Source organism: Dromaius novaehollandiae, chromosome Z (assembly GCF_036370855.1).
Source record: "Dromaius novaehollandiae isolate bDroNov1 chromosome Z, bDroNov1.hap1, whole genome shotgun sequence".
Lineage (NCBI taxonomy): Eukaryota > Metazoa > Chordata > Aves > Casuariiformes > Dromaiidae > Dromaius > Dromaius novaehollandiae.
This window is the reverse complement of record NC_088132.1, coordinates 78,580,483-78,595,066: the sequence shown is the minus strand read 5'-3', so window position 1 is coordinate 78,595,066 and position 14,584 is coordinate 78,580,483. Positions and strand designations below refer to the sequence as shown.

Sequence of the window (14,584 nt, the reverse complement as noted above, 5' to 3'; positions counted from 1 at the left end):
CCTTGACCACAATCTTTCTCTTTTTAAATCGACTGCAGGCTAACCACACGTTCGAAGTGTTTCTGCAGCATCAACTTGACAAAGACATGTAAAAGTCTCCAGCTTCAAATGCACAATTCCCTTTCCTATCCACCCCCAAGAGCATATTTGCAATCTGGAATCATCCTCATGCTATTTACAAAATTGTTTATATATTTACTGGGTAGTATTCAATACATCTCCTTTCAATAGCGCTGAACCATACATGAGATGCAAAATGTTGTGAAATAAACAACTGAAATACCAGCATCTTAAAAAAAAAAACACCCCAAGACATTCAGATATTCCAAAGATTAAATATTATATAATTTGTGAACAAAAATACAGTCAATGAAAATCGTAGTAGTACAATTCATAATTCCTAGGAAGCCAATTCCTAGGAATATTTTTGACTCGTTTCTTAAATGGAAAATATTGACCACACAAAACAAGAAAAAAAATTCCTGTGAAAGTGTTATGCAAGCAAATTTTCACTTTGGTACTAGCTTTTAAGATGCATAAGTTTAAACAAAAAAATGACTTAGGTCATTACTGATTTCCTCAGGACACAGAAACCATCTTTCTGAAGTCAGCAGTAATGAGGAATTGGGAAATAATTAAGGTCAAAAAGGTGATGCATGTTTGAACTACTATGATGAATGTGACTATTAAGTCCTGCATCTAAAGCAAAGCTGCCTAATGATATTAACAAATTTTGCTTTAATAATGCCTAATTTAGAGAAAAGAATAAAATGTGGAAACAAGATGAAAGATCTTAGATTAGCATGACTGTTATACAGATAGTCACAAATAACACGATATACAAGTACAAAGTCTTGCTTCAGAATTATAAAAGCGAACAGCATTAAGGCCTGACATGTACTTTCTAGTGGGTATTTTAACCTGTAGAGTCTGTATTCATTTTAATATTTTGATAGGCTTAGGTGCTTAGCACTCATGAAAAATCGGAACAGCTAATATTTTTCAATTAATCATCCCTCTTTGTCCATTTCACTGAATAACAAACGTTCTGTCATCAGAGAAGAAGGCTTGAAGTCTGTCACAAGCACTCTTCTTCAACCCAAGATACGTGAATCCCATCATGGTCAATTTTCTAAGGGGGATCACAAGGATGCTTAATGAGCAGGCCAAGTATTCGCTAGCTGATAAATGTCACAATCATTACATTCTGCATATCTAATTGTCTGTGCTCAGAAACTTCCTTCAATAGCTTTTTCAAACTGTCACATGAGTTACTTTTAGAGCACATTTTTGTACACCAAGTTTTTGAAGCAGGCACTTTGATATATATACACACACAGCCTCATTCAGTTACAAAAAATGTTTAATTAAGACGTTTGGAGCAGGGGGAAGGGGAATCTATTTTCTGTTCACTTGTTCAAACCTGTCACCTTGAAGAGTCAAGAGATAACGTTTGAATAAAACAATAATTCGTGGGGCAGTAATTAAATCTTTTTTAGTTTGCTCTGGAGATAGGGAATAAGAGGTGCTAATTAATAATTTAAATTCATAACAAAGATGCATCTAAAACATTCAAAAACATTCTTAATAGCTGACTGACACACATTTATAAATTACTTATCAAATAGTTTACTTAAGTACTCATTTTTAGGATCGAAGCATAGAAGAAAGTATAACATGAGGCCAGCCTCCATTATCATTAGAATTTCCTCAACTGTACTTCAAATTTTAGCAGATTTTAGGCTACAACTCTAAATAACATGTCAAAAGCTTTCACTTTAATATATTAAACATATATAGTATCTTTCAAACCCACACACTAAACACAGACTTTACTCATTTTCATTCATGCAGCTCTTTCAGGGTTGATTAAGTCAACGTAAGAGACTACAATAACAGGACATAAGGCTCCCTTTGGCATTTGCTTCAAGTCCCTACCCCACTGAAGAAAAGACTGACCAGCCAGCCTGCGGCAGAATTGCAGTTTCAGAACTTTCCAAAGAAAAGCCTGACTTGCATTCTCCTTGAAGACTTAGTTTATTTGGAACAAATGATGAAGATGGACAGTCTATTTTGACTGAGCAAAATTATTTGCATATTACATTACTGAAAATTAGGTGGAGCTTTTATTATTATTTATATATTAATGATGTGAAGTCTTTTAATAAGATAAAAAGTAGGATAAAAAGGTCACAAGCATCTCAAGTGATCATCCAAAGCCAAAGTCATATCAGGGTACGTCTCTCAGCATCCCACTTTCAAGATATTAATGATGGAGATGGCTCGGGTGGTTCTTGGATCTTTCAGCAGATTTTACTCCAAACTTAGTGACCCTGAAGATAGTGTTCTCCCATGTCACCCCAGGGAGAGTATCACCTACTAAATCTCATTAAGTTGATCAATTAAAAAAAAGTGATATGATAACGCAATGTTGGAAGATGCTACTTCCTTGTATTAGGCTGACAGTGGGGAATGTATCAGGTAAGAGAAAAAACAAGAACAGAACAAAAAATCCAAAACAAAAACAAAACCCCAAACAAACCACGAACCAAGTCAAAAAAAGACCTGGAACAGACTGATAACCAGAACTTCTCATTCAGAAAGACAACTCTGACATGCTCCCTGACAGTCTTTCTAGAGGCTTATATTCACCTCCGTGATTTTTTCTTGTCTTGGACCATGTTATTTTTCTCAACTCTCACCAGCTGTTTTCACTGCAACTCCACTGCCCTGTCTACCTGCAAGTCCCCCTTCCATGCCTTTAGATTATAGTGCAGTGCAAGTTCTATTACAAAAATAAGGCTAGAGAAAGTTTCTGGGACCTACTTGACAATGTGAGCTGCCAGAAAATACTGAACAGTAGCAGAAACAGAGCAGGATAAAAATAGGAACTTGAACACTGGCTCTGCATAAAACAGCTCTTCCAGATCATATGAACTTCAAACAAAAATACTGGTTTAGTATAGCAATTTTTGCACAAAAGGCACAATTCTGAAAGGGCAGCAAATATAAATTATGACTTCTGTTCTGTCAGAATTTATCTTCCACTGCAAAAAGCATATTGTCTCCTAACATAGCCATCACCTGTGATAGGCACCGGTAAGGGAGGAGGAGGTAAAAAGCCATCAGTAAAAACTTAGGAATTTCTTTTTGTCAGCTTAATCATCTGTTTTTGCTCCAAAAGTACTGCTCCTCAAAACACTACTGATTTGAATTTTGTCAGTCTCAGGTATGACAAAAACAAACAAACAAAAAACCCATCCATCCACAACTAATAATCAGAGCTGAAAAACAGTCTACAGGGGAACACATAGCATCGTATTTTGGCAGCTGTCAAGGTTTTGTTCTTTCTGGATATTTTGGATTTTTTTTTCTTTTGGAATGTCACATTCCAATTTATGTAGTCTTTATTTGAAATGTTCCTGAAAGCTACGTAATTTGCTTAGGAAGAAATACTCCTTTACAGTTGAATTTAAAAAATGTCTCTTTTAAACTCTTAGTTCATACTCAAACAGTATGGTACTTACAAATGATTATCATTTATCTGCCCAGTAGAGTGGTTGTGAACTCGTGTAACACATTTCCTTCCTTCACTATATAGTGTTGCTGCCATGATATTTATATCTTGATCTCTTAGACCATCACGTTTTCACCTCAGCTTCTAATCCAGCTTCCAACTATTGCATCTTTATCTGAAAAGCACCTTAATTATTGGTGTATGCTTATCAATTAAAGACACAACTGGACTGCAAGTGTTGGTTTATTCCTGTTCCTAAATGACTGCTAAATCCCAGTCCTCCAGCTATCGTATGGATGAGGGAGTTTTGCTTTGTTTTAAAAACATCAAGAGAAGTTACTCAAGACAACAGATGAAACTTATTTGATATTCTGAGCTATTTATATTCTTGCAGGGCTAGACCTATACAGGCCTCAGATGTCTGTATTTAGACACCAAAACTTTAGATAGCCAGCTCACTCCAAGTCTATAGGTGACACCAGCATTCTTTCATGAAGTGGGGAAAATCTCTGCTGGAGACTTCAAGCAGAGTCTCTCGCCTGAAAAAGCAATGCCCTAATCACCACTGCCCATTCCCATTCAAGCTATTTTACTGCAGAAATTCACCTGGTCAGAAATAAAAAGCAAGATACAAGGCATCTACTAACTGGAAGAAGGTGAGATGCTTCCAGGAATATGCAATTGTGCAGCACACATGCCCACAAAACTATTTATCTCACAACCTAAAAGCTGGTATTTTTATATAGTTAAAAAAACCCACCACACATTTGACTACATTTTCCTACTGAGCAGTTGGTTTTATTAACATACAGAGTAAAGTGGGCAAGCACTTGGGGAGGTCAAAGAGATGGCATCAAACATGGAAAATTCTGCTGACTAGCAGCCAGGACATGAAGGATGTGAAGCTCCACCTGAGCTCCTTTCAGCCTCGAGACTGAAGTGAGCTTTGATTAAGCGAAACACAGACTTGAAAAGATTAAAAATTGATATCTGTTGCCTCAAATAACCAGTGAAACCCGACTGAAACTGGAGAGGCCGATTTGTCCATCACTTTTACTGCTAATGCCTCGATTCTAGTTCCGGATAAAATTCTTGTATTGCAGCATAGAAATTGCTTTATCTCACTAGAGTACCATTAGGAGTAGCTACTGAAAACCTGCATAGAACTCTGACATTCTTAGATGAAGGTAGGAGACAAAGCGAGTTAGATGCTATTACTGAACAAGACTGCCAAGACTCATTCAACAAGAAAACCAAAAAAACAATAATCAAGGTCTAAATTGCAATATGCTTTCTGTAAACCACAACTCCCACTATTATTTTAATCTAGCTTGTATAGAAAAAGTATTATTTACTGAATATAACTAAGTCAATATTTTAAAATTTGAATCAAGAGGATAAAAATTCCTCTGATGAAAACAGGGTGAAAGGTTCCCAGCTTTCCCAGCTATTTCTGATGCCACTATTAAAATCTCTCTTTTGCTAATAGAGCAATGCCACAGTTGGGAGAGGAGAGGGGAAAAAAAGGGGTGGGGGGGAGCAGAATGCATAGTTCACTATCATTAGTAATCAGCAACATGTTCTAATTTTTCTGAAAACTATGCAAATACGGACAGTGTATGAATTATTAAGGTCTTACTCAGGATACAGAGCTGCACAGAGAAATCTAAAGGATAACAATACATTGGTGTTTTGCCTTTTTTTCCCCCCTAAAAAAAGGATGTTTCTCTGTGAAGACAGGTAGCATTTAAAAACTTATTTAAAAGTTCCACTGTTTTTACATTCAATAGTAGTTAGGAACATTAATAAATGTATTTATGCATGCATTATTCTAGAGGGAGTGGCTGAATCCTAAAGTTTTTCCTTTCATGTCATGTTCAAACCTGCTTTAGGATATATGGTTTTAACTGAGAAGCACAGAAACTAGAGCGCATCTTGCATGTAGAACTGTTCAGATCTTTGCTGTCTTACCTGACAACTATTTCTAACTGAGACTGAAAAAGAAAATAAATCAGTTGTCCATTTTTGCACTTCATACTGAAGATGCCAGCCCTACATCTTAGCATAAGATAAGAAAGCAATCCAGTTTTTACACTTTACTAAAAATGATGCTAAAAGCGAACATAGTTTAAGTTCTCAGCCTCCATTCTCTGATGGATCCTCAGATCTCAATAACCTTATTTTACCCATGTAGCAACTTGTTCTACTGCTACAGACAGTCCAATTTCAGGCATAGGATCCAGACTAAGGCACCTATTTTTATTGAACCTATAATGGGTATGTACAGAGAAGTCCTCAAAGACCTAGTGAATATTGAAAGATTAAGCTCACCATCTACTAGGGTGAGATTTAGCTGCTTATACATATGCATGCAGGGCCACTCGAGAATGTCAACTGAATGTCGCAAATACGACAAGATCTTTGTGAAACCTGTACCTGTCTGTAATGGAAGTTGAAGGTACAAAGACAACTCAAATTGGACAACAGACTTCACGTGTTCATCATAGCTAAAACACTATCTAAGCTCTAATGATGACTGTATTGACTGCTCCGGAGTTTAAATGCCTAGCATACATGAAGACATCCATCTTTGGGCATCTACATCAGGAGCTAGATCCCAACTCCAACATTAAAAACAGGGAAAGGTTAAAAAAAGGAGAAGAAAGGGTCTTCAAGAGAACAGATGAAAAAATGGAACATTACCATTTGGTATTTCTATAGTATATTCCATGAAATTTAACTAAACACATTGCATCTAGTATATTACATTCTAAATTCACAACCAGCCACTCCTTCCACGGCAACAAAGGGCATACCTACTGATAAGTCAAACATTGGCTTTCTTGTACACATCAATTTGTGACCCTATAATGATGGGCTGGCCTTTCAAATGCTGGCATTAATATATAAATCAGTTTGTAATCCTACAAGGGGCTGATGTTACTTAAAGCCAAGTACTCTATTGCAATACAGAGCGTCTATTTACAAGGCACTAACATCTGTCATTATAGATTTTGAAAAAAGAAATTTAAGCATACAGGAACTGGTAACACATTTCATCTTGAGGAGAAGTAAGAAGTTGAATGCTCTTAGAGAAAATGAATACTCTTGTAAGACAACGCTGACTAATGTAATGTGACCTTCAGAGTAGTAAGTTAATGCACATTTTATAAAACTGATGCAAGTATTTGTATAAGCTTTTCACATTACTGATGAGGTTTGTTTTTTTTGACTGAAAGTACCTTATATGGGAAGCATCTTTTTCTAAGCAAACTCTTATAGCTGCCATTGAAGTATCATCATACAGCAATTATATCTGCAAATCTAGATCTCTTGTTTATGATTACTAAAACAAACAACCCCCCCCCAAAAAAAACCCATCTCTCTATAATTAGAGGGGTCAAACAGTGAGAAAACAAGATATAAGTGATTTCAACTAGGTGACAGGCATTCTGATCCTACAGCACAATATATGTTCCTAAAGTTGGGGAACAATTTTTTTTTCATGAACTTTAATATGAACTGCTTAATATTTAATTCATACCATATCTATTAAAAGCAGAGCCATGTATATGTTAGAAGATGATGCAATAATTCTATTGGAAAGAATCCAACACAGATATTGTTATGGATGGATGGAAGGACCGATAGAAGGGCAGGAAGGTAAGATATATATTTCCATATACATCTGAAACCAAAACATGCAAACCCACAAATGGATTCAGTGTCTTTTATCCTACTGTAAACAAGAGCTTCAGTTGTTTAAATAAAGCTCATTAAGAAAGGACGTATATATGACCATGTTAACTAAATTACTAAGAAAGGTACTTTTAGCTTCCAGTCTTCAAGAGAAGACTAAAGTTAGTCTTCTTATCTTGAGTCAATGTTATTCTCAGTAGCAAGTAATGGAGGTCTTGGTAGCAAGTCTTCATTGTATTCGGGATTCAAGAATTTCTCTTAGCAGTTAAAAAAAACACTTCTTAAACATGACCATCAGTGTAAGCCCACAGTGTCCTGGTATATAACAGAGCATAGGCAGCAGCTGAATTTCAGACTCTGAATTTATTGTGGATGTGTGCTGCCCTCTGCTGTACTGCTTAAATTTTTCCACTAAGCCAAACTGCGATTTTGCTGTTATCTTCCAGCAGGGGAAAGATGCACATTATCCAAAATCAAAATACTGAGATATTGCTACCCTGAGGTAGCAAACTATGCATATACTTGTGCAAACCCAAGCAGATAAGGAAAAATATTCACTTAAACTGTTCCCCCATGTGTTTAGAGCAAGACCTTTTATGTTAATTGTGACCCGGTGCCTAATATTCCACGCTTTCATACAGAGTATGTTGACTCAAATTCAGGCTAATTTGTAAACTAACAAACCTTCCACATGATAAATATCCCTTTTTACCCCCCCCTCCCCATTCATTAGGCAACAGGAAATGCTTATGTCAGTCTTGCTCTGTGGTCTTCTGTGGCATTCCCAGTTTTGAAATGTATCATGTTAGCTGTCTCAGGACAGACTTAGAAAGCTCACAGACCACTTTGGTTAAAAGACACTCAAATAGCAGACAAGAATTTGCATGGATATCTCAGTAAAAACATCAAGTTTATATCTAATATCCATATGACTATTGATAATACATGTCTAAACTTCCTCTGTATTTGGGAACGTACAGCAGTTGCTGAGTCATTCTGCACAAATCATCCAGTTAATAGATCTTGAAATTTCTATCTGATAGCATGTGAAAGAGCCTATAATATATGACTATAATAATTGAATGAAAAATTAAATTAATGGAAAACAATCAGAATACTTGGAATTGGAGTTACTTTCCAAATAATCATTATTTCATCCTTGTTTTCAGCTCTGGACCAAGAGGTCTGAGAAACATCACAAATGGTTTTAAGCCTGCCTTAAGATAAAGAACACTGTATTTCCTGATCTTAGGGAAAGGTAGGCAAGTTTTACTGTACGCTATGCCCATTTTACTTCCCAAAAAAGGTCAGCTTGACTCAAGATAATTGTTATACAAAAAAATGAACCACCCATTCTTAGTTGGGAACATGCATCTTCCTGTTGCATAATTTGCTTATAAGAGCAAAAACAGAAGTCCAGCTTTCATCAATGTAGAAAATGTTACAATAGAATACAAGACTGTAAAATAAGCAATCTGAAAAGCAGCGAATTTCTTTCTAGTTATAAACATGGCGGTATTTAGGTGAATTTAGACTTCCATTATCTACGAATGTGCAAATGGATCTTAAACAGATATCAATACCACATACCAGATACATGTTATATTTTATCTAATGTGATTTTTGTTGAAAATACATTTCATCACAGAACGAAGTTACTTTACAGTTAATTACAAAGGGAAGCTTTCATGGACTGCAAATGTAATACTAATATTTTAATCAGCACTTAAATAACCTACTTGCTTTCTTAAGCTTCAGCTGCCACTTAACACTACTAATAATTTCTATCAAAAGTTTGATTTACTTGATCATTTGTCACCTTAGATCTGACTATATACCTTTACATAATAAAGTCTCGAGTACTCGGTCGTTGTTATATCCAAGAAAAATTGAGCAAAACATTACCAAGAGATCAAAAATTCAACAACTGCCGTTATAAAGTTATTCTACTAAAAATATTACCTGTTTTTGTTAGCAGAAGATTATCCAGATGTCTGTCTCCAACTCCAAGGATATAAGTAATTACACAATAGCCAGCTGTAACAATAAATGGTATCAATACATATATCCTTCTTGAAAAGATAGACATTTCACATCATTAACAGAGGCATATCGTAATTCTTGTTCACAGATAATCACATACCAAAGGAACTGGAGGAAGTGTGGGCACAAATAGTAAGAATTATCAGCAATATGAAGAACATTTAAAGTAATAAAATAAATTTACAAAAGGTATCCAGTACTACTCAAGATTTTCCTTTCTTACTACACAAATATATGCCCAAAAATTTAGTGTTTAATTATTCCAATATTGGCATTAAAATATTTTATCTTACTTTATCCTAAAGTATTTTGAACAAAATGAATGTAGACATTTTGAACTTCAAGATATTTAGAAGCTGTGCAAGGAGGCATTACACATTCGGATTTGTGTTGTTTTATGTCAACACTATGTAAGAGCTAAGCAGCAAGCAAGGTGGTGACAAATAAATTGCAACTAATGAAAAGTGTTCTTATTAGTTTTACCCACTAGCCAGAATAGTCCAAAATAATCCTAAGGGATGAGCCACCAGAAAGAATGGGAAAGGAACAGATACAGCAGAATAATAACAAAATATATATAGTCATTGAAAATAACAGTTCATCATAGAATATTATTTTTAAGTTAACTTCAATGAGAAGCTTCATGGACTGCAAATGTAACACTAACATTTTTATTGGTTTACTGAATAAAACTACACAATTTCTCCTTGTTATCCAAATGGAATGAGATGTAGAAAACAGCCTAACTCGAGAAATAAATCAGTTGTTTCGAAAGCAAATATTTGCTAAAATTTGCTAAAATTCTGATCATTTCTGGAAAGAAGGGAATACTTAATTTCTTAACTTACCACAGCTTTTAACATATGTATCCATCACCTCTGCACTTATTCCATGAGGCCCAGTCTCACTAGGTGCATGTTTTCTGAAGAAGTTCTAGGGAGAAGAACAAAAATAAAGCAAAACCAAAAATGTGTATTTATTTATTCTACAAGATCTCAAACAAAATCTTTAGGACCAATTGAAAAAGTAGATTTAAACTAAGACCACAAATGGCTGTTACTATAAACCATAAATTTTTTTCAGTTATCAATCTTACTGCTTAGACCACAGAAGCCAAACACGGGAGTGTACTGCTCTCAGAACTATTAAATTTCCTTTAACAAACTAACAACCACTCCCAACTAACCAAATTATACCTAATTTAATTTTAGATTGCTAAATTTACTTTCTATCCTAATCGCCATATTCTTGCACTTAACAGAAAAAGATCTGAAAGTCTAAAGTGAACAACACTTTCCTCATAACAAGCTCATAAAACTAAGAATGCATTGAAGAGTTACTAATTAATAAATGTGAAGGTGAAATACTTCCACAGGAAACAGTTTACAGCAGATTAGCAAAAGCTGAACAGGACTAACAGTTCAGATCAGTAACTACAGCTGGGACATATACACCTCTTATTTAAAGGCTTCACATCATTGTATCTCTCCATATTCCTCAAAACAAGCTACTGCTATTGACTTTAAAAAGATGTCTTCAAATGGAAATTTCACATGCAATAGGCCAAAACAGTCCTCCTCTCTAATCAAAAAAGACAGGGTTTGACTTGACCAAGGTAGAAGATGTGTACATTATATTTCAAGACTAAGCACAATTTTTTTCAGTAAGCAAACTTAAAGGTGAGCAAGTACTAAGAGGAGTTTTCTAGGCACCAAGTCACATTTAAATGATTAAAATCCTAATGAAAAATTGAACAGAATCTTACAAAAGAAAAAGAGGTACTCAAGAAAGGTAACTGCAGGCTATTTAAGAAAGTTTTGCATGAAAAGCAGTCCTGTTCTACCATGTACTAGAATTTAGTGACTGGAGAAAGCTTTAATTATCCTTGCCCACAGATGAAGAGGTCCTATTGAGATTTGTTCAAGAAGCTGACAGTTCTTGGTGCCATATCTTAATTCAAGAGCAGAAAGATTCTCTTAAATCAAATTCCTAAAAGAAATGAGGAAAGAAATTTTCAACTGATTTTAACAGTGTGCTGAATAGCTCTCCATGAGTAGTTCAGTACTCCAAAATTTTATATGCAGTATGTAAAATTAGACTTCAGACCATTGAAACGCTAAAGACTGGAGAGTCGAAGACAAAACTTACGGAACCTACACGACGCTTAAAAGCATTTTTTTAGTTTTTATTTCCTTGTTCTACACTGCCTGAATATTTTATTGTGGTCAGTAGCATAGGAAATCTAGGTTCTGTAATGTATTTTGCCATTCATCTGTGAAGTAACTTTAGATAACATTCTTTGTGTCTTGTCTATTTAAATTAACAATTCTTTTAAGGCAGGACTGCTCCTTAGGTCTGCACAGCAGCTAAAACAGTGGGTCATCTATTTTAAATATGCATGATTCATAAATAACTGCAAAATGAAAATTTTGCATGCATTTCTAAAAAGTCGTTATTTTATGAAAATATATACTAGACTAGAACATAAATAGTACAACTGCAAGATCATAAAGGATTGCGGAGGAAATACTTTATAAACTGCAGGATGACGAAATGTCTTTGTAGTTGGGGATTATCACAATACGTAAGCAACCGAGAGCTGAAGAAATATGTGTAACCTGATGCTGGTCACTGTCTGATTGGACTGATCAGGATTTGCTACCTCCATGGTTTTATGCATGTAGGTTATAATAGCTAGGAGCTATTTATTTCAGCCTGCAGTTATTGAGCTATGACCAGATGCACACTTCAGTATCCACCAAGCCACACCACTCTGACAGACTCAATCCAACAAAAACGCACTGTTTTCTCATTAAAAAGTACTAAACTGCCAACTGATATATACTATCATGTATGTATCTATACTATATAAAATATATAATATATCAGCTGGCTGTTTGATATATATGTTAACTACAAATATATAAAATAGACACACATATATGAATATTCATATATATATATATTCATATATTTTTATATATATATATATATATATATATGAATATAAAATAAAAAAAACTACCAAGAATTTTGAGTGTCACTAATTGTGTGTCTCTATTCAATTCCATGACTGTTACTGAAAGCTTGCACTTAACTAATAAGAGTATCCATATATTCACCTTGGCAGGGAAATGGATTTCAGAACCATTAGCTAGTGGAGCAAAAAAGCATTAAAACATGTTTTGACAAGGTGCCACAGCCAAAACTACTGAACAACATAGGTACTTTCAAATAAAACATTGTGGATGAGGAAATCTTTCATTCATCAGTACAGCAGAGTCAGAATTTCAGTACCACAACTGAATTATAACCTAGTTGTTTAAATGGCACTATTTTTAGGTCCCGAGATACTGATGTGGTGATTTAAGTGTATTTTTCTAAAACAATCTGCTGTACGTATACTTAGGTTTTAATTTGGAATTCTTGGTCTAAACAGAGTATGCGGAACTCAGTTAAGGGCCTGAAAAGACTGAGGCACAAGACCTAATGCATATTCTCTGATGAGTAGAAGACTCCGAAGCCCCACAATACATACCTGTATACTCTCTTCAGTAGCAAGAACTTCTGCAACTGGGACTGACTGAATAAACTGCATGAAACCTGTGACAGAAAACAACCAACAAATCTCCAATGCAAAAAACTGAAACAAAACTACTCTATAATGCCCTTTTATTAAAGGGCAACACTCATGCATACTTTCGCTCAACTGCTTATTGGCAAAGAAAAAAGTTCTCTCCAATTTTCAGCCTTCAGCGAACTTTAAAGCTACTTTTCATGAATCCAGATTAGTTTAAAAAGGTCTGCTCTTCCAAATATTCCTGAAAACTGGAAAATAAATCAATGGTTTTCTAAGTATTTATCCAGCACCACAATGTATTTAAAAATGTAGCCAAGTCTTCTTTTTTCTCTATTTAATGGAGGAACTGATAAATAGGAGTACTACATATGCTTTGCCCAAGATTAAACTGCAAGCTAGTAAGCAAAGATAATGCTGTACATATTCTATCGACTGTTTCAAAAATAAGATCTGGTTTCTTTTATGAAGACATTTGAGTCTCATATGGACTACTGTAGTCACTCAATTTTTTTTTTTTTTTTTTAATTTCCACAAGACTTATACTGAAACAAGATTATCTTACACATTTGCACTTTTTAGAATGCTGTATTACACAAAGTATCTCTTATGAGAACATTATATCATGACAGTCTACGAATAGACAGAGGAGAAAATTCCTCCTGTTACTGTCTTTTTAAAAAAACAAGGTACTCATACCATGTTTTGTACTAGTTGCCAGCACTTTATAGGGTGTCAGCTTCAAATCCAGATTCTCTTTTCTTAACAGCTGGAAAGAAAATGCAAACATGAATACAGCAAGAAACAACTAAAGCTCCTATAATCAGAATGATCTCCATTGTTCTTCATTCAAATCAGTGACAAGCAAAAGTCATTTTGACAATCTTTTTCTTATCTATAGATGATCTTTGCCTATATCTAGAGAAAAAAAAAAAAAAAAAGAGTAAGCCATTTGAGAGATCTGAAAACCATGGAATGTATTATCAACAACTGAAGAACTGAATTAAGCTGCATTAATAGTTTTCCCCATTCTTGCTCTTCATGAGGAGAATTGGTAACTTAGAAAAATAAGGATACTGGTTAGTAATTCTCACCTTATCCATGAGTGAAATAATCTGAAGTATAAGTTGATCTTGACGTAAATCATCACCATGTTTAAATATCACAGGATATTTGCCTCCATCTTCTGTCTTGAAGAATAACTGAGCAGGCATTAAGGCACTCTGAAAAAGGAAAATTACTCTACTGAATTTGTTCATAGCAATGTTCACATTCACATCTTGCTACACTGAAATTCTAAAATAGAAATCCTTATTTATAGTACTGTAAATTAAAAATGCACCAAACAAGTATCAGATTATGTGCTTCCGATATCAAATTAAGTTACGAAAAGATATGGAATAGTCCTATTTGGTTACCTATGGCACAGCACTGAGGAACAGGAGTTCCTTAACATTCCTTAAGTTTGGCAGAAGAGAACTGATTCTAAAAACCTTCTAAACCAGCTACACACTACCTAGGACTCAGAACATACCATTTCTAGTTATTGAGTACACGATCTAGGCACGTTTTTGAAAACTCTGCAGGCTTTCCATTGTTGAGAGAAGAAAGAAAGTTAGCAGCGGCAGAGGAAAAGAGAGAAGGATGCAAATTGTTTGCATGCATGTAATCCAAATTAACATAGAAACGCTATGCAAAAGGTCAGAACAAAACAAATCTAAACTGACCAGAAGAGAGAGAGAACTAAA

General features: G+C 34.8%; 1 protein-coding gene across 1 annotated transcript in view; it reads right to left on the bottom strand.

The window, feature by feature from the left end:
- Window positions 1-14,584, bottom strand: part of LOC135325161 (phosphatidylinositol 3-kinase catalytic subunit type 3) — an 81,538-nt gene that overhangs the window by 26,910 nt on the left and 40,044 nt on the right. The window contains exons 17-21 of the mRNA XM_064502873.1: window positions 13,931-14,059; window positions 13,536-13,605; window positions 12,798-12,862; window positions 10,108-10,192; window positions 9,179-9,253 (exon numbers count right to left, since the gene is read on the bottom strand). Of these exons, the coding sequence (XP_064358943.1) occupies window positions 9,179-9,253; window positions 10,108-10,192; window positions 12,798-12,862; window positions 13,536-13,605; window positions 13,931-14,059 (424 nt within the window). The remainder of the gene's footprint in view (window positions 1-9,178; window positions 9,254-10,107; window positions 10,193-12,797; window positions 12,863-13,535; window positions 13,606-13,930; window positions 14,060-14,584) is intronic.